Source organism: Pleurodeles waltl, chromosome 1_1 (genome assembly GCF_031143425.1).
Source record: "Pleurodeles waltl isolate 20211129_DDA chromosome 1_1, aPleWal1.hap1.20221129, whole genome shotgun sequence".
Lineage (NCBI taxonomy): Eukaryota > Metazoa > Chordata > Amphibia > Caudata > Salamandridae > Pleurodeles > Pleurodeles waltl.
The window spans coordinates 35,383,190-35,404,009 of NC_090436.1; the positions used below are offsets into that span (position 1 = coordinate 35,383,190).

General features: G+C 46.1%; 1 protein-coding gene across 1 annotated transcript in view; it reads right to left on the bottom strand.

The window, feature by feature from the left end:
* LOC138259654 (disintegrin and metalloproteinase domain-containing protein 33-like) overlaps window positions 1–20,820 on the bottom strand; it is a 371,113-nt gene that overhangs the window by 10,773 nt on the left and 339,520 nt on the right. The window contains exons 20-23 of the mRNA XM_069207553.1: window positions 16,063–16,165; window positions 6,536–6,781; window positions 3,063–3,205; window positions 1,151–1,168 (exon numbers count right to left, since the gene is read on the bottom strand). Of these exons, the coding sequence (XP_069063654.1) occupies window positions 1,151–1,168; window positions 3,063–3,205; window positions 6,536–6,781; window positions 16,063–16,165 (510 nt within the window). The remainder of the gene's footprint in view (window positions 1–1,150; window positions 1,169–3,062; window positions 3,206–6,535; window positions 6,782–16,062; window positions 16,166–20,820) is intronic.

The window sequence follows — 20,820 nt, forward strand, 5'->3', positions numbered from 1 at the left end:
TTCAGCAGCCCTGCCAAGTTTCGCAGGTCCATGCTTGAAATGCTGCTCCATTCTAGGTTTTTTCTTTGAATTCTGGGGTTAGTAGTCTTGTTGGTCCCATTATAAAACAGGACTACAGCTCCCAAAATGCAAAGAAAAAACCTGGAGTGAAGTAGCACATCACACGTGGACCCGGGAAACTTGCCACCTATGTATTAGCAATTTCTCTGCTTTGCTCAAGTCTGTGGAGACTCAGGTAAAGTGAGGGCAAATGTCACAGCCACAAACAACTTTTGTTTTTTACTGCTGTGATGTACATATCAGAGCATACTGCATACATGCCAACATTTCATAAGAGATAGCTGGGAGATTTAAGAAAAATATTAGTGAGAATGTTTTTTCGTCCACTGACTTCTACTGAAATAAAGGCAATTTCAGACGGGAGACAGCCAACATAAAGACATTTATTGCTTCAAATATCAGGAGCCTTCCGCCTGATTTGGGGCCTTTGACATGTATGTCAGTGTATGATTACAGAAGCTCCCATTTGATAGATAAAGTACCCAGAAGCTTCACACTTGTAAAAACAACTCTTCCAGATTCAGCCACTAGATGGCAGACAAATACAAGAGTACGATGCAGGATATAAGCTCTACTGCAGTCGTCTTTAAACTTTTGTATGCCACGCCCCCTCTCCTCAGTGGAAACCCCCCCCCCCCAATGGTTTACACATTATATTAAATTGGCAATGTTTAAATATGTCTAGATTTAAACAGTGCAATTAGGTTTTGTTACTGTTTTAAAAATGCAATCAAATACTACCATGTACAGGCAGGCCTTACAAGTATCAACAATGTGATTATCAGAAGTGGGGGGTTTGAAGAGTATTTGGAGTCCCTTCCCTTTTGACACAGACTCTCTACTTGGATATCAATGACAAAACATTACAGAGCGGTTTACTGCTGCCTATTTTTCTCATTTTAAAACAAAGCCCTGTTAACAGCATAATGCTTCTTTTGGTTGAGCCTGGAGCTCCCCCCGGGATCACTGGAGCTCCCCATCTGGGGATCCCCCCGTTTGAATACCCCTGCTCTACTGACTAGTAACAGGATACAGTAGTTTGCCCAGAGTGCACTACGCAGTATGAATGAAAACAGGAACGAATACTTACTTTTGGGGGAGTACCGGCCTGTGGAAAAAAAACAAGACACAATTTATATTTGCATTCCAAAGAGGTTTTGTTTTCAATCACAAATAATTTACCGTATCACCCAATGCGTTGGCCATCACCACCCAGAATATCACTATTATCTGAGCTGTTATTTAAAAAAGTAAATGTGTCTTCTAAAAATTAGGGCTCCGGGGCACTATACATCATTAACAGTGCATAATTTGTGCTTGTTGTTTCCGGTGCGGAGCACCAGCAGTTCTTTTTGAGGGCTGGGGCTTAATCTTCTGCCTCAAGCATTTGCTGCGAGCAAAAGACACATATGGGAAAAACGGAAGAAGAGAAAAATGACAAAGCGTCACAAAGGGAGAAAGCGGAAAGCTGCTAGAGTGAGCTGAAGGGGCAGGGAGTGACTGTAAATGGATTAAAGAGGCCCGAGATGGCTTCAGGATTACGCCGCCTCAGTATTCCGTGTTCCTGCATTCAATTGCAGCAGCCGCATGTTTAAGAGGAAGGCTTTTGGCACTGGCACGTTTTTATTTACAAATTAAGCACTGATCATTAACTATGGTACCCCTTCCCTGCGAAGTACATGAATTATGAATTAGACATGAGTAGGCATAGGTCTTCCCTACCTCCCTCTCATAGGGTCCAAATTTACCAGAGTTTGGTGCAGAGCAACACAGCAACTCATCTTCCTGTCACTTCCAACTTTGCTTGTGACGTTTTGGCTGCTTGGAGCCAATGCAGGCACCCTTGCATCATGCTAATGCCCGACCTGGACAAGTGACACCCCCAAAAATGAACAAATGTGTGTGGGAGAAGAAAGTTAGTGCTCTAAGGCTGCCCCACAGTTTATGCGCAGCTTGTCATCCCCTAAGGTAAATAAATAATATATTATATAAATATTTCTCCAAATAGTCTGATAATTCTACTAGAGTATCGGGTTGTTTTATAGTACTAATATAATTGGGAAATTTTGTTTTTAGTAAATTAATGGATTTATGGTTTTGTACAAACCTTGAACTGATAGTGATAATAATAATATTAACAGAAGCAAATAATTATAATTATTATTAATAATAATAATAATAATAATACAAAAATAATAATAATACAGTTCATGGGATTCTGTAATCCCAGTATATTCACCTGCCTCGAATTTCTTTATAATTAGTGACTTGTGCCATACCCAGTGGCCAGTTATAAAGGAAAGATTTTAGAACTCGATTATTATAAGTTATTACAGGCAAGTTGTGACATCACAATGCCTCCTGCCAGGAGCCAGCAGTCGCAGTGAAAGGCAGGTCGGCAATAACTGAAGCAGCTGTTTAAAGCAACAAACACAGAACTGTTGCTTTTCTTTCTTCTGCTCTATTTTTCTAGCTTAAAATAGCAAGAAGAGAAAATATGTTTTTTTTGCACTACTTAGATAGAGAAAAGCTAGAATCTTTCTGCATGTTTCTACACATTCCAAGCTACTGCAGCTTTTTTTTTTTTAAACTGACTTGTATTAGACTGTTTCTCATATCTGTTTGCAACAAATATCGAACAGGTTTTTGATTGTTTAATTTTGACCTGAAGGTTTTATTTTTATTCTTCATTTTTGCAAACCTGCTCGCTCTTTCAAATGAAAGAGCTACGCACCAAAGTTTTAGGTGGTTTGTAGGAAAGGTGATGGTGTGCTCGTGCATTATACGGGGTAAAGTACCCCTTGGCGTATATGATATAAATATTGCAAGTCACCTCGGAGCGCCATACCCTTATAAATGTATAAAGGTAAATATTGTTATGGAACTCCTCTGTGACTTGCACTATCCTTATCATGTAAGGCGGGGTACGTTATCCCATATCTAATAACTATGCAGCCTGGATCTACCACCACTGTTCCACCCCAGGCCATGATCTCTCTTACCGCTGTGGCTTTGATAGCTGGCTCACAGAATTGGTTGGGGGCTGTTTGATGTTGGCGGGAGGAACCATCACAAGCAGTGGCTCCCGGGCTGGGAGAGGATTGCCGGGCAGGGGTCTTCGAGGAGGATTCTGCTTTGGGATAAGCTGTCAAAAGAAATAACAGGAGGCTTTAAAAGACAAAACATCACTCATTCCCACTGGCTATGTGCCTGAGTCCTGGTAGAGATAAAATGTTGTTACATCTGGGTGGCATGTGAATTCCTTTTCTATGCTGAATAAGCTGTTTGTGTCATAATATGAGGCTGTGGTGAATTAATGCTCATCAGAGGCTAAAATAGAGTAACATACTGTTTGAACCACTCTTTAGAGTATTCAGCTTCAACTCAGAGTTCTGGAATATGGTATTGCCACCGGAATGAGCAGTGTGGACATTTATGCCGTGTTCATGTGGCTCCTAGAAATTGAGCGTTGAGCATGTTTAGCTGCTCCTCGTCCCCTTGTCTATGTGCTTCAATCTCATGTGTGGGAGAACATCTAATGTGCTGCATGATGTGGTTTGACTAGAACTGAGGACTGTTCTCCATTGGGCAATCCTCACCCCCTTGTCTTTGTGCATCTGGATCACTCATAAGTACTCCTGGGGTGCTGCATTAGGTGATTCTTATTATATTGATCAATGAGTATCTGATTGTTTCTTATCCCTTTATATATGTGCCTCAGGGTAAGCACACTTGGGGCCAGATGTACAAAGGCTTTTACGCGTCGCAAACAGCGAAAATCGCTGTTTGCAAGGCGCAAAACCCACATCGCGATGCCCATTCCCATTTTGCGAGTCGGTAACCTGGTTACTGACTCGCAAAATGGGACGGCGAGTCGCAAATAGGAATGGGTGTTCCCCTCCCTATTTGCGAGTCGCATAGCGATGCAGGATTGCTTCGTGACCGCGAACGCGATTGCAAAGCAATCGCAGTTACCACCAGTGTCACACGGGTGGTACCCCATTCGCAAAAGGGAACCCCCTACCCCTTTGTTAATGGCCTTGAAAAAATGAAACTGAAACGTTTCATTTTTCATTTTGTAATGCATCTCGTTTTCCTTTAAGTAAAATGGGCTGCATTACAGAAAAGCAGTCACAGACATGGTGGTCTGCTGTCTCCAGCGGGCCGCCATCCCTGTGAGTGCTGCGACTCGCAAGGGGGTCGCAAATTGCGACCCCCTTGCGACTCGCAGATGGTGTCAGGGACACCATCCGGCATTGCGACTCGCAATTTGCGAGTCGCAATGCCGGAATTTCGTACATCTGGCCCCTGATGTGTTGTAATAGGTGAGTTTCATTGCATTGACCAATGCACATTTAGCTGTTCCTCAACCCCTTGTCTTTGTGCGTCAGGCTCACTTGAGTAAGTACATCTGGGGTGCTGCATGCAGTGGTTTTCCTTAGATTGCACAATACACACCTCTAGCTGCTTCTAGTCCACTTGTCTTTATGCATCAGACTCACTTGAATGGGTCATCCTGGGGTGCTGCATGCTGTGAGTTTCTCAAGATTGTGCAATACACACCACCAGCTGCCACTCATGCTCTTCTCTTTGTGCATCAGTCTCCCTTGACTAAGGACACCTGGAGTGCTGCATGCAGTGATTTTCCTTAGATTGTGAAATACGCATCTGTACCTGTTCCTAATCCCCTTGCCTCTGTGCCCCAGACTCCCTTAAATGGGTGATCCTGGGGTGCAGCATGCAGCTATTTTCCTTAGATTGTACACAATCTGGATGTTCCTAATCCCATTGCTTGCATGCACCAGACTCCCTTGAATGGGTGATCCTGGGGTGCTGCATGCAGCGATTTTCCTTTAATTGTGCATTATTACATTGAGTGCCCTGGGGGTGCAATGGGCATTTGTGCCTGCTTGGCATGCACCCAGGGCACTTTGGGATTACAGAAGGGGTTGCAGATGCTTGTGCGGCCCCTTCTGTAATGCAGATAGTGCTGGCACACATGTAGCATGGGGGAGTGACCAATGCAAATGAGGGACTCACTCTGCATCTGCACGAATGCCGTATTACCAACGTGGGTGTGGAGGCAAACAAGTCTTTAGAAGGTGCACTGAAAGTGTTCCAGAAAAAGGTGGTGCAATTTCAGTGCGCCTTCTAAAGGCAGCCCTCTGGAGGGATGAAAAGAGGTCCCATGGACCCCCCAGACATCTCCTGCACCTGACTGCAAGGGAATGTCTAATCCCTCTGCAAAGAGCAGGAGGGTTGCCACATGCACAGAGAAACACGGATCAGCTTTTAAACAGATGTTCTTTATTTCTCTTGCATTCGCTGCCCTGAGGGCAGCTCACTCTTTGTAATAGGGCGCACGTTCCTTGTTTGCACCCGGTGCACCTGCTTGAAGGTGCAACAAGGCGCAAACAGGGAAACTGCACCGTTTCAGTAACACAGGCCCTGGGGTGCTGAATGCAGGTATTCTCTTTAGATTGTGCATTACACACCTCTAGCTGTTCCTCATCCCTCTGTCCATGTGTATAAAGCTGTCTCAGACTAATGTGCATGTCCTGCATGGTGTAGTATGGAATGAGCATTTACGAGCAATGCTCATGAACTGGATGCATGCTGAAAGCAGAAAAACAGACATTGAACATGCAAAGAACAACCAATATCACAGAAAAGCTTCTCTCCAACAAATTAGAGTGTGGGCAATAGTGGGATTTTTCATGCAGTAATGGGGTTTTCTTAAGGACAAGTCTGCCAATGACACAGAATTGTCATGTGAGTAAGTATTCTGTAGGTATTCCTGCTTGGAATGTCTGTAAATCTGACAAACACCAACAGCACAAGGTTGTGGTATTTACAAACTTTTTGCAGACAGTTTCCCGTCCACAAAATGTCTGTAGATTTAGTCAGTGGTGTAACAAAACTTGAGGGGGCTTCCCTGCAAAGAACATGGAGGGGGCCCCCTCCACACTCACTCAGGAGCTTTCATGCCAGAGTACTGACCTGAGGTGGCCCCTTGGAGCTCAGGCCACCCCCCAACCCCCGAAACAACCAGAGGAGTTGTAGGGGCCTTTGTTAAGCCACTGGATTTATTCCTTTCTACGCGAGGACAAAGTCAATTTTCAGGGTAGCAATGGATAGGAAACACTCCAAAGACTGACGGGGGTGTTGGAGAACAAGGTACAAAATGAGGGAATTTTTTTCCTGTCTCACAAAAAAAAAGCAGGAAAAGGAATTCAGCATGAAAATGCACTTTTCTGTTCCATTTTGTCATGTGCAGATACATACCTATACATTTCCACATATGGAAAATTATACATGTCGGTACTCCGGCAGTCTGCAAAAGCTGCTGATTTGCAGTACTCCTAGATTTCTTTGTTAGTTCAATAACTACTCCACATACAGTATATATTTCATACTTATCAATAACACCCTGAATTAATTCCGCTTTTTCCCTGCAACTATCAACTGTTCGTACCTGGGGTGTCCTCACGGGGCTGGTCGGAAGAGGTTTCTTTGGAGGTAGCAGCTTTGACTCAATGTCTTCTGTTTTAGCTTGAACCATAGGAGATTTCTTGACAGGCAGAGGGGGTCTTCTTGGTTTCAGCTCTGTCTGGGGGCGAATGACCGGGCCTGGGGCAGGGCGGAGGGGGCGGACTATGTTCACTGGCTGGAAGCCATTTTGAACCACACCTGTTTTAGGCTGAAATATTTCTTTCACTGCCTGCAAGGGGGAAAGAAAAAACAAAAGCAGTAGCATCAGCTAAGGAGGAAACTGAGAAGAGATGTAGAGATCTGGTGGACAGAAAAAATGGAATCAGGGAGTCAGAAAGGTTTAGGGAAATGAGGAAGGCAGAAGAAGCACAGATAGTAGTTGAGATAAGGGGGCAAAGGAAAGGCAGATGGAAGAGAGGTGGAATAGCAAAGAAAACCTTTACAAAGAGCGTTTATGGCTGTAAGTTGTTTATTCAGACTGCATGTATTGTCCTCACATCTTGTTGTTTCCATTTTTACAGGTATAGAGCAGCTCTTCCTCTAGGGGCTTGGGGAGTAGGTAAACAGAAATAAGATTAGTGTATTGGTCAAATCTAGTTGCTTAGCTTCTGTATGGGTGGTCCATGAGGACATGTCTCAGAGACTAGATTGTTGGTCTTTAAAATGTGTTCTGAATAGGTTCAGCTTCCATGAGCTATCCAGTTGCATGTAGGGAACAAGGTATTTTGTGGCTCCATGTGGATGAATGTTTGAATGAGGCAGAGGAGTCTGAAGGGGACTCGGGCATTACACCTGAACCAGTGGTGATTTAACCCCATGGATCTAGAAGTCACTAGTCCGATGAAGTCTATGTCCAAACATTTACGTGATGACAAATGTTATCCGGGCGCTAGCAACCCTGACTCAAACAGCTTTTCTTGAACCAGCTAACCTCACTAGCTTGTCATTATTCATAAAGATGACACAACAAGGGCCCACCTTGCATCCCAGTGTGTATTTCTAACAAAAGCACCACAAGGAAATTTGTGGTCAAATACTTCAATGTTCCTTCAAGAAGCCATTCTCAAATCTACATCTCTTGTGCTCAGGACCTGTAGCCAATGGCTTCTGTTGGAAAATGGTCCTCTCTGAAGGGTTACCCCAAACTTTTTCTGACCTAATTTTTGTTGGCTTTAGGACTATGGACACTTTATCACTGCTAACCAGTGCTAAATGTGCTCTCTCCCTAAAACATGGTAACATTGGCTCATATTCAATTGTCATATTTAATTTACTTGTAAGTCCCTAGTAAAGTGCACTACATGTGTCCAGGGTCTATAAATTAAATGATGGCTAGAGTGCCTGCAAGACTAATTGTGCCACCCACATAACTAGCCCCTTAACTATGTCTCAGGTCTGCCATTGCTAGGCCTGTGTGTGCACTTTCACTGCCACTTAGACTTGGAATTAATACTAATTGCCAAGCCTTAAATTGACCTTTTCTTACATATAGGTCACCCCTAAGGTATGCCCTAGGTAACCCATAGAGCAGGGTGCTATGTAAGTAAAAGGCAGGACATGTACTTATGCTCTGGAAGGAGTAGCCCTGTCATGTTTAGTATGGCCAAAATGGTAATAGAAAATCCTGCTTACTGGTGAAGTTGGATTTAATATTACTATTTTAGAAATATCACTTTTAGAAAGTGGGCATTTCTCACTGCTATCTGTGCCTTACAATCTGTCTCCAATCAACGTCTGGTCGGTGCTGGTTGACAGCTCCCCTTGTACATTCCACTCAGACAGCCATAAACACATGACACTCAGTTACACTTGCATTCATCTGCATACTGAATGGATCTCCCTAGGTAGGAAGGGTGCAGGAGCTCTCTCCTACATTTCAAAGGCCTAGGGCTGCCCTCACATAAAGGACTGATAACCCCCCACAGGGATCCTGGCAGACAGGACTGTGCTGAAAGTGGAACTTGTGCACTCAAAAACCACTCTTTGAAGTTTCCCCCACTTCAAAGGTACCTTTGGATATATATACTGGGTCTCTGACCCCATCAAATAAGACACTTCTGGATCTGAATCTGAACTCTCTCAGAGGAACTACCTGGCTGCCCAAAGGATTCATCTGGACTGCTTTGCTGAGAAGGACTGCTGCCCAGCTTGTAGCCCTGGTGCCTGCTGGCCTCTGACTTTGCTGGAAGGACTTTGCCTTCCCCTAAAGTGCTCTCCAAGGGCTTGGATTGAGCTTGCCGCCTGTTCTGAAGTTTCAGGGCCAACAAAGTCTTCCCCTGCTAGCTTCTAGATAGTTTTCCGACTTCAGAGACTCCATAACTAACTTCATTGACTCCAGCACAGATGCCGCTGTCCGATGCCATACCGCTGCCTGCTCCTGCTCCACGGGCCTTGCTCAATGCAACGACCATGGCCTGCAACGCAAGTCTGACATCGCTACGATGCAGCTGACGTCCTGCAGTGTTATTGCGACACTGTGAAGTCAACACATCGCGTCTTGACCAACTGGATCCATTGACTCCGCCGGGTCACGAGGAAATGACACCCCGCCACTGACACTGTACTAGCTACCCCTGAAACCGGAAAGAACTGATGCCTCGCCTCTCACTGCACTACAGTGCAGAACTGACGCCTCACCTACTCGGACTCCATAAGCGACTGACGCCGCACTGGCTCTAGTGACGCATCTTCTCCACGACTCCGTGCTGCATCTTTGTTTTTTTTGTTTTTAAAGGTACTGTGAGTGGGGGTCCATGCGACTCTGTGACCAGCACTTGTGGTGTTGGACTATTCGAAACGACTCCGTCAACGACACCGTGATAGCCCCAGTTGGAGCTATTGTGTTTCTAGGTGCTTTAGTGGGATGTAATCTTCTAAAACTCATAACATTGCTTATGTACATGGGATTTTCATTGTTTTCACTTTATTTTATTCAGATTAATAGTGTCTATTTTTCTAAACCTGTGTTGTATTTTCACTTTGTTACTGTATGAGTTGAAGCATAAATACTTTACACACTGCCTTCTAAATTAATCCTGCCTGCTCAGTGCCAAGCTACCAGAGGGTGAGCATAGGATCAATCAATCAATCAGGGATTTGTAAAGCGCACTACTCACCCGTGAGGGTCTCAAGGTGCTGAGGAGGGGAGGGGGGGAGGTGGCTTGTGGAGAAGCTGCTACTGCTCGAACAGCCAGGTCTTGAGAAGTTTCCTGAATGTAAGGAGGTCTTTGGTCTGACGCTGGTGGGTGGGAAGAGAGTTCTACGTTTTGGCCGCAAGGTGCCAGAATGATCTACTGCTGGTTGTAGTTCTGCGGACGCGTGGGACAGTTGCAAGAGCGAGGTCGGCGGAGCAGAGATGCCAGGTCAGGGTGTAGAAGGAGAGTCATCTATTGAGGTATTCTGGTCCAGTGTTGTGCAGTGCTTTGTGAGCGTGGTGAGGAGTTTGAAGTTGATTCTCTTGTTGACTTGGAGCCAGGGCAGGTTTTTCAGGTGGTCTGTGATGTGGCAGTGGCGGGGGATGTCCAGAATGAGGCGTGCGGAGGCGTTCTGGATGCGTAGCAGCCTCTTCTGGAGTTTGGCCGTGGCCCTGCGTAGAGGGCATTGCCATAGTTCAGTTTGCTGCTTAGGAGGGCTTGGGTGACTGTTCTTCTGGTTTCGGTGGGTATCCATTTGTAGATCTTTTGGAGCATGCGGAGGGTGTTGAAGCAGGAGGAGGAGATGGTGTTGACTTGCTGGGTCATGGATAGTGATGGGTCCAAGATGAATCCTAGGTTGCGTGCGTGGTCGGTGGGAGTCGGAGCGGTTCCGAGAGTGGCAGGCCACTAGGAGTCATCTTATGTGGAGGGGGTGGAGCTGAAGGTGAGGACTTCTGTCTTGTTGGAATTGAGTTTGAGGCAGGTGCTCTTCATCCATTCAGCGATTGCCTTCATTCCTTCTTGGAGGGAGGTCATGGACGAGTCCTTGGTGAGGGAGAGGATCAACTGGGTGTCGTCGGCGTATGAGATGATGTTGAGGTTGTGGGATCGGGTGATGTTAGCGAGCGTGGCCATGTAGATGTTGAAGAGGGCCAGGCTGAGGGACGAACCCTGGGGTACGCTGCAGATGATTTCAGTCACCTCCGAGCAGAATGGGGGGAGGCGGACTTTGTGGGTTCTGCCCGTGGGAAAGGAGGTGACCTAGTCCAGGGCTCTGTCGTGGATTCCAGCATTGCTGAGGTGTGAGCGTAGGCTGTGGTGGCAGACGGTGTTGAACGCGGCCGAGAGGTCCAGGAGGATGAGGGCTGCGGTTTCGCCGCTGTTCAGTACAGTTCTGATGTCGTCGGTAGCGTCAATGAGGGAAGATAATTTGGGTTGTGTTATGACTCATCCTGACTAGGATTGTGGTCCCTAGTTGGACAAAGGTGTTTACCTCGGCCAACTACAGACACAATTTCTAACATTAGTGATCAGCGTTGAGGACAGCACTTGTGTTTGTGCAGTGCCATACAATAGCTATGTGTACACTACCCACCCACAGTTAAAGGTCAATTTGATATGTTTTCTTTTTCCACACTTTTCTCTGCTTTGCATCTTTTAAATCTTATACATCATGTCTCTGGCTGGGTCCACAAGTGGAGCTGGGGAGTTTGACCTGGCTAAGTTGGAGGAGTACACAGTTACCCAGCTGAAGGACTTTTGCAAGGTGATGGGGGAACCTACCCTTGGAGCCTCCAAGAAGGAGGAATACCAAAAGGGGCTGAGGACCTGAGCAGAATCCCTCTCCCAAGACCATGATGAGTTGGGGGAACAAGAGAATGGCTCTCAGAGGAGCTGCCAACAGAAGTAGGGGTTGACACCACTGGATTAGTGCCCCCGTGAGACCGAGGAGCAGTGTCTCAAATCACAGCCTGACCGCAGAGTAAAGGAGAGTGGTGAGAGAATTCAGGCTGCAGTTGGCAAAAAATGGTGGACGAGGAGAGGAAGGCTGAGAGAGCCTTGGCAGAAAAGAAATTACTTCTGGCTCATTACCGGAGTCTAAAAGAGCTGGACCTCAAGCCTAGGTAGTCTGAGTCCAGCATTGATGGTAGCAGCTGACATGCAGGACCTGCTGGAGGCAAGAAGGTTCGTATACCCAAGAATTTGGTGCCCAGTTATGTGGTGGGAGATGATATTAACAGGAGGTTTTCTGGTTGTGAAGTTGCACTGAAGGCACATGAGGTTCCTCAAGATCACTGGGGGGTAGGCCTGTTGAAACACATGCCAACACTTGGGAGGGACACACTTCTGACATTAGAGGTTGGGGGAACAGATCATGTAACCTCCCATGAAAGGCATTTTGATTGCCAAATTTGGACTGACCCCTAAGAAGTATTGCCAAAGATTTGAGGACGGTCACAAGCTCCCTAACCAATTCTGGGTAGACTTCAAGTATGGCACTGAATGGCTGGGTGCGGGGCTGCAAAGTCAATGATTATGTTGGGTTGTGCAATTTAATCATGAAAGAGCACCTGCTCAGTATCTGTTTTACAGAGTGGCACCAGCACCTAGTTGACAGTAAGCAGACTGTTCCTAGGAAGCTTCCTGAGGAGGCAGACCTCTGGGCTAACACCAGAGTGTCCAAGAAGTTACCTGGGAGTGACCCCAAGAAGGGTGGTTCAGGTTCCCCAAGCAGAGTGAGGGGGAGGTTAAAGATGGCCCAGATAAGTCCCAGAATAAGGGGTTAGGAAAGAGTTCCCATGCCCCATCTGAGAAACATGGTGGTGGTTCTGGTGGGCAGTGGCCCTGGGCACCTCATTTTCAACCCTGCTCTTTGAGTGCTCCCAGCTAGGATACAAACAGGGGGACTCTGTCTGTCCAAAGAAACTACCCACTGGTGGGACCACTACAGGGGTGGCCAATGTGACCTTAGGGGAAAGTAGTCCCCAGGGGCAGGTCATAGAACATGCCATAATCTCCCTCAGTTGGGAGATAGACTCAGAGAGTGACCTGTTGATCGCTAGGGGTGGGAGTCGTCACTTCCACCATGTGGGAGTGAATGGGGTCCCAATCACTGCTCTGAGGGACACCGGGGCTAGTTATACCATACCAGTAGTACACTGGCCAGGTGTGTAGGGGGACTCCAGCCCATGTATCCCTGGAGTGGGGTGATGAGGTGACCCAGAGGAGGGTCATAGTTAATCCCCAGGTGCCTGTAGACTGCATTCTGGGGAATGAGTTACCCCTGGTGGCAGAAGAACTGGGAGGGTTGGCCCCTAAGGATGCATTGACAGTTCAGTTGTTTGGGAGTACCCCTCCCCAGATGAGGGCGTGGGAGCCCAGATGTAGGGGCAAGGTGAGGGAGGACTCAGCCCTGTCCCCTGTTTAGCCTGAGTTGACTGACTAGTGTCAGGATACCACCCCTGAACTGGCGGGAGGTAGAGTGGAAGTATGGGGCAACACCCCTGGGGCAACTGCTCCCCTCTCTAAGACACCTCAGAGGTCAGGGAAACCTCAGGAGCCCATAAGGAACTCCCTGCCAGCCCCAAGGCTAAAGGAGAAGCTTATCCAATGGCCCGCTTAGGGCCTCCACTTAGAAGTGGGTGTCCTGGAGACTAGCTCTTGACACTGACAGCTGTCAGTGGCCTCTGTTGGTTGTTGCCCTTGTGGAAAGAATTTTCCCTGGGTTGGGGGACAGAAGACAAACCCAAGGAGTGGAATGGGCCACATCACTTTGTTGGCCATGGTGGTACTGTCTGCCTACTGGGATGCAACTGTGAGCAAAGTAAGCTTAGGAACGTCACAGATGGGGTCCACAGATGAGGAGAAGGGTTCCCCATAGGTCAGTTCAGTGGCCCCAGAGAGTATTGACAGAGGAGCCAAACTGACTTCAGAAAGGTGTAGAACTGGCAAGTGTCCTGTAAAAGTAGGCAATTGTCCATGTTATATCGCCATAAGCAGGGAAGTCCATCAAGGTATTGATTAGTCTACCCTGGCTTTAGGTTGGAAGGGGGATGTGTTGGAAACTGGCCCTCTTTGAAGGGTCACCCCAAACTTTTTTACTTCCAACTCCTCTTTTTCTGACTTCATTTTTGTTGGCTTTAGGACACTTTACCACTGCTAACCAGTGCAAAAGTGCATGTGCCACCTCTCTAAAAGCATGGTAACATTGGCTCATACCCAATTGGCATATTTAATTTACATGTAAATGTCATTCTTTTTCCACTAATGTGAGGCCTACTCCTCTCATAGACCAGCATTAGAACTGCCCTTGTTTACTTTTATGTGGTAGATCCTGATCTGGGAGGAGTAGACCTGCCATGTTAAGGATGGCCAGAATGGTATCAGAAAATCCTGCTTACTGGTGAAAGTTGGCATTTTGCACTTACTGCTGCTATCTGTGCCTTACAGACTGTCTCCAATCAATGTATAGTATGTGCTAGTTGACAGCTCCCCTTGTGCATTCCACCCAGACAGCCATACACAGGACACTCAGTCACATTTGCATTCATCTGCATACAGAATGGGTCTCCCTGGGCAGGAAGATTGGAGGGGCTCTCTCTTACACTTTAAAGGCAAGTGGCCTGCCCTCACACAAAGGACTGATAACCCCTCACAGGGATTCTGGCAGACAGGACTGGGCGGAAAGGGGAACGTGTGCACTTCAAATCCACTATATTAAGTTTCCCCCACTTCAAAGGCACTTTTGGGTATATCTACTGGGTCTCTGACCCCACCAAATCAGACACTTCTCAATCTAAACCTGAACTCTGTCAGAGGAACTGCCTGGCTGCTCAAAGGATTCATCTGGGCTGCTTTGCTGAGAAGGACTGCTGCCCTGCTGCCTGCTGGCCTCTGACTTTGCTGGAAGAACTCTGCTTTCCCCAAAAGTGCTCTCCAAGGGCTGGATTGAGTTTGCCTCCTGTTCTGAAGTGTCAGGGCCAACAAAGACTTCCCCTACTAGCTTCTAGCTAGTTTTCCAACTTCAGCGACTCCAGGACGGACTTCAGTGACTCCAGTGTAGACGCTGCTGCCGGACGCCACACCACTCCCTGCTCCGTAATCTTTGCTGCATGCAACCAGGCCTGCAACATAAGTCTGACATTTGCGTGACGCAGCATATGTACCGCAGTGTAATCGCGACACCGTGAAGTCAACACCTCACGTCTTGACCAACTGGATCCATCAGCCATGCCGGGCCACAAGGAACCGACACCTTGCCACCGATGCCGCACCAGCTCCACCTGCAACCGGTCGCAACTGATGCCTCACAGTGCGGAACTGACGAATCACCTCCACAGATGCTGTAAAGGACTGACACTGCACCGGCTCCAAAGATGCATCACCTCCATGACTCCATGGGATGTCTTTGTTTCTTCATTTTCTAAGGTACTGTGCCTGGGGGATGGTGCGACTCCGTGACCGGTGCCTGTGGCGTTAGACTATTATGAACGTCTCTGTCAACAAGTGTGATAGCCCCAGTTGGAGCTATTATGTTTCCAAGTGCTTTAGTGGGATTTATTCTTTAAAAATTCATAATTTTGCTTCTCTACATTGGATTGTCATCATTATGACCTTATTTCATTCAGATAAATATTATCCATTTTTCTAAACCTGGGTGGTGTATTTTTGTGGTGTTTTCACTGTGTTGCTGTATGAGTTGTTGCACAAATACTTTACACATTGCCTTCTACACTAAGCCTGCCTGTTCTGCGCCAAGCTACCATAGGGTGAGCACAGGATAATTTGGTTGTGACTTACCCTGACTAGGATTGTGGTTCCCTACTTGGACAAGGGTGTATTCCTCTGCCAACTAGAGACCCGATTTCTAACAGCTTCATTAAAGTGTAATAGAAATATTAGGAATTCATTCCATTTTATCCAGTTAAAATACATAGAATAATAAAATAGGTTTGCTATGAAATGGGTAGGTCGTAATATCTTTTCTCAGTCCTATGATTTGATTGTGCATTTATTGTGCTATATGGCTCTTTCTTGCAACCAGATATGGAGGTATTGTTTTTCTAATTATGAATCTTGAATTAAGAGAATTGTTATTATATATTTCTATTGTTCTAAATGTGTATTAGTGATAAAAGTTTATAATTTTGATGTGTATCATGTAATGTTCGTATTTTGTACATAAACTGTGTATGTTGCTATAGGTATGGTCACATACCGTCCACTTATTGTCAACATTATAAAGTGGTACTATTACTACTATTACTTGGACAGAAAATTTTGAAAGTGGTAGCCAGGAAAAGCTGAGTGATACTTGTTTGCAAAAGTCTGATGGGTGTTTAATCTTAGTTTATACAAAGAGCAACAATGTATCACATTAATATTTCGTATTCGAACTTTAAAAAATTGTAAACATTCATACAAATTTCCTAAAGCCATGTTGCATTACTGGCTATGGTGAAAATTGGAGCATGGTTTAAACGAGATTGTTTGATTGATGCAACGCCATACACCCACTCAGACTAAAATAGGTGGTGAGAAAAGGCTCATTCAAGCAGCGAGTAAGGATTCTTGACAAGAAGTGCCTTGGTCTTACTTTGATATTGTTGCTAGGTTTAGTGGAAGAAGAAACAGTCTTCACAGTGAACGCTGAGTTTGTGTGGCCAGTGTCTCTTTTTGGGCGACTCAGGGCTCCATTCCTGTTAGAAAAGAAAAGACAGGCAGTCAACACATTGCTGTGAAAGAGTAAAGTCTACAACCTGCAGAGCAGATTGGAAGGTCTACCACATGTGACATTAACATCAAGGGGTACATAAACACAAGAACTGAGGGCCTGATTTAGAACTCGGCGGACGGGATAGTCTCACAATGGTATTGTGTAACCCATCCGCTGAGTTCTAAATCAGGCCCTGAGACTTGAGAAATAGTCCTGTTTCGAATTGCAGTTGATAATCATTGACCCTAGGTCAGGGGAGCACCTAAGCCTTTGATGTCTCAGTTCAACACATACCTTATAGGCAGTGCTTAATTTGTAAATAAAAAGGTGCCGGTGCCCAAAGCCCTCCTCTTATGCACGTAGCTGCTGCAATTAAATCTGCGAACATGGAATACTGAGGCAGCGTAATCCTGAAGTCATCTCGGACCTCTTCAATCCATATAAAGCCACTCCCTGCCCCTTCAGCCCACTCTAGCAGCTTTCTACTTTCTCCCTTTGTGACAATTTTTCGTTTTTCCCTTCTGCCGTCTTTCCCATTTGTGTCTTTGCTCCCCGCAAATGCTTGAGGCAGAAGAATAAGCCCAGGCCCTCAAAAATAAGAGTCGGTGCTCAGCACTGGAAACAACAAGCACAAATTAAGCACTGCTTATAGGTGTTTCAAGACTGGGTCTCTGAAATATTGATCCTGGTGTCCCAAGGCGCCTTGTGACCTTCTGCGTCCTCCGACATATCAGTGAACTTCGGTGAGACCCTGCTACAACATTATTTATTTGCTTCCATTATTTACTTCAATTCATGGCATGCATAATGCCTTTCAGCCACTTCAGGGCCAAACGTATATAAATAGGTTATGTGGCTCAAACATATTCAATGGCAAACATGTAATGGGAAGAAATGTGGTAGACATAGTCTGGCCTGACTTAATTTTCTAGAAACGTATTGAAATCCTGAGACTAAATCCTCATGTTAGGTATCATAAAGCTCAATTACACCACTCACTGTTGTGTTTGACGTAGAGGATCTGGCAGTTCACATTGGTTAAAGAGAAACAATATGCGTTTCCTAGCTTCTGCGAGGGAACACCTCGCTGGGTCTTAATACGTGTTTGGATTCTGTCTGAAACAACAAGCTATGCGGGTCTTGGATATGAGAAAATTGAGCAGGATTCCTCAGGGGTCACACTAGCTGCCAAAGGGTTAGCTGCAGTGTCCTTCGTTATTTTTTTCTAAACAGCGATGGGATGGTCAAGGTACATGTCCATATTGTCCATAGACCTGAGCTCTAAACTCACTTCCTCCAATTTGTTTCTACTGAGCCTATTTTGATACATCAGTGTTGGAGGGGTTGTAGATTCCAAGTAGGGGACTAGTTTCTGTGGGCATTTCGGACCATGCCTCAGAACACTTTAATTACTGTTGGGCTTGAATTGCATTCTTTGAGTCGTCAAGAGCAATTTTAGTAATTTCAAGGCTGATCAAATATGCTCATGTTGTTTCAGGTGGAACATATTTTATAGAACTGTTTATCATTCCTTACAGCTTCTGTAAATTTTGCACACCTTATGGAAGCATCCATACTTGAGGATTATCTGTCTAGCTACTTCCGTCCACCGGCAGAAGTAATACATTCTTCATCATATTTAGTTGCTTCTTAATGCCCCTGATGAAGGAATGGGTTTAAGATACAAAAGAGTCTGCAGTCAGGCACACTGAAATGGAGTTGCTCTCAACATTGATAGGCAGGTTTTACTGGAGCGAAAGTCCATTTTTGACATGGTCGCTCCCACTTTTTGTCTGGTATATGATGCAATTTTGACTGAAAGTGCACTGGGTTTCTGCGATTCAGGTCCCCAGTGCCAGAGCTCTTTCCCTCAAACTGAGCAATTGTTCCCCAATTGGCCGGACCTCTGTCACCCCTGAAAAGGCCCTAGTAAATGGTACCACTGGTACCCTGGGCATGGGTATCAAAGAGGGCCCCAAGGGCTGCAGCATGTATAGTGACAACCTCAGGGTTCCCTCACCTAGCACAGGCAGACTGCCATTGCAGGCTGTGTGTCTTTGTGCGCTTAAAAGTGAAAATACGACATAGCACACAACCTGTGTGCCATGTCCCCTACCACTGCATGCAATATATGTAAGTCACCCCAACAGTAGGCCTTACAGCCCTAAGGCAGGTTGCATTATATTAGATGTGTGGACATACCTGCAAGAGTAGATATGCCCTTGTTATGTCTTTGTCGATTCTGGGACATAGTGAGTGAACAGGGAAGCCATTTTAAGTGCATGTGCTGGACACTGGTCAATACGAGTTACCCAGCTACATGATGACTTCACTGAAAATAGGGATGTTTGGTATCAAAAATCCCATATTAATAAACCCACACTGATTCCAGTGATGGATTTATTAATACATGCACCTAGTGGGCACCTTTGATGTGCTCCCTGAAAACCCTTCCATCTGCTGGTGTACTGGCCGACTAGTTTTAGCCAGCCTGCCACCAACAGACATGTTCCTGTCCCCCAAGGGTGACAGCCTATGCCTTTGGGTGGTCAGGAACAAAGCCTGCTCTGGCAGGGGTGTCAACACACTCCTCCCAACAGGATGACCTGCAAATCTGTATTCCAAGGCCGGGGGCTTCAAAGAAGCCCACCACCCTCAGTATGCAGATCTGGCTTCCCTCAGAAGGGAGAGGAGGACCCCCGTCACAGGTCCATTTAGCACCTGGACAGACAGGAAGGTGTGTCCACTCTCAGGTCAGTTCCACCCCTAAGGTGAGATGCCTGATGTGGACACAACATTTCAAAGTCTACCATCTTGGTGATGGTAGAACTAGGAACTCTGGGACAGGGTTATGCCCACTTCCCACAGGAAGTGATCCTTTAGAGGGGGTAGTGACCCCAGGGGAAAGTATACCATTGCCTAATACCCTACACTCCCCTAACGTCCCTAAATTCAGTATTTAGGGTAGCCCCTGGCACCACAAGATCAGATCCTAATGACCTGAAGAAGGAAGAAGGATACCTGGAGACGCAAAAGTGAGAAATGAAGACTAGTGATGGACTCTGTGCCAACCCTACCAGCCTGCCTGCTGACTTCGACAATCGTGCCAAAGACGCCTTGTCCTGCAGCTGCTTGTGCCTTCAAAAGCCAGGGAGGAGTACCAGCCTTCACCCAAGCTCCATGAACTCCTGTGGAGCAGTGGAGCTGCTTTCCTGGAATATGCGGGTACCCCAAGAGACACTGTGAGGAATCTGAACTGCCAAAATCCGACACCAGACAGCACCACTGCACCCGTGCCTCCTAGCCCGAGTTGCAGTAGCCAACGGTACCATTGTGGTCCCCAGACCCTCCAGAGACAAAGTCCATCATGGGTCTTTCCACTGCAACCTTCAAGCCGAAACCTGCAGCCTCTTTCTGCAGGCCCCCTTCTACCACGACTGCATCCAGTGATTGGAACTCGAAAGTCCTCTGCACCTGGCTACCCTGGACCAAGGAAAAGAGGACCACTGGTGTCCCTACTTCCCCGAACGTCACAAGAACTGAGCCCACTTGGTGATTCACCTAGACTGGTATTCCAGTCCCTGCCTCCAGTCCTTTCCGACTGGACCGATTCCCACTGACTTTAACAGAGCACCCGACACTGATCTGCACCTCTGCACCCAGCCACCCCAGTGCCATCTGAAGTGACCTGTTGGTGTGGCCTAGGACTCTGTCCCATAGTCGCATTAAGTATAGAAGATTTGTCCTGTAAGCCCTGTTTGCCGTATGTGTTTTCCTCCATAGGTTAACATTGCATCTTCAGAAAAAGTCAACTTTTCAAACCTGTGATAATTTAAATTGCAAAACTCACTTATCCCATTGTATTGATTCTGGTGCCTAAATATATATATAAAGATACTTCTTATTTTTGTAAAATGGTATGAATCTCTATTTTGAGTTGTGTGTCACATTTATTGACTGTGTGCCTATGGTAAGTGTCTAACACTCCTCTCTGATAAGCTTAAGGCTGCTGGACCACACTACCCCCTACGATAGAACCTTGGAATTGCTTATGCAAGCCCCTGTACACTAGTAAGAGAACCCCTGGACTCTTTGCACAATATATCTCGTTTTGGTGCACTATATAAAGAGCCAGCTTCCTACATTTAGGACATTAATTTCAGTCTGTGGAGGCAGGCAGCTTTTTCTCATCCAATACAAAATGAGTTCAAGGAATTTGCAAGGTCTGGGCCTCACCGGCTGATGCTATTGTTCGATGAGATGGTTATGGGATATGAACTCACTACAAAACAGAGAATGCAGCAAGGGTCATGCATATGGAACTTTGCAAGGAAGCATAGGGGTGCTCCCTCTTCCGAGGACTCAGGCACTGCATCAGAGGACATGGCCTTCTCACTATAATGTCAAACTTTGTAGCCAGCCATGCACAAAATGTTATTAGAAAGGTGTTAAATTCTGTTGCCTGGTTCTTAATATTTCTTTCAAATCTTGCGTAGGATTTTGTAAATAAATTCTACCGTGTCAGAAGAAACATTCATTCACTCACCGGACTGTATGTGTACAATTTGATATTCAGTCCACGATATGACATACGAGCCTCATGATATAGTTTCTGTAGAGATCCTATGACAATGTAAA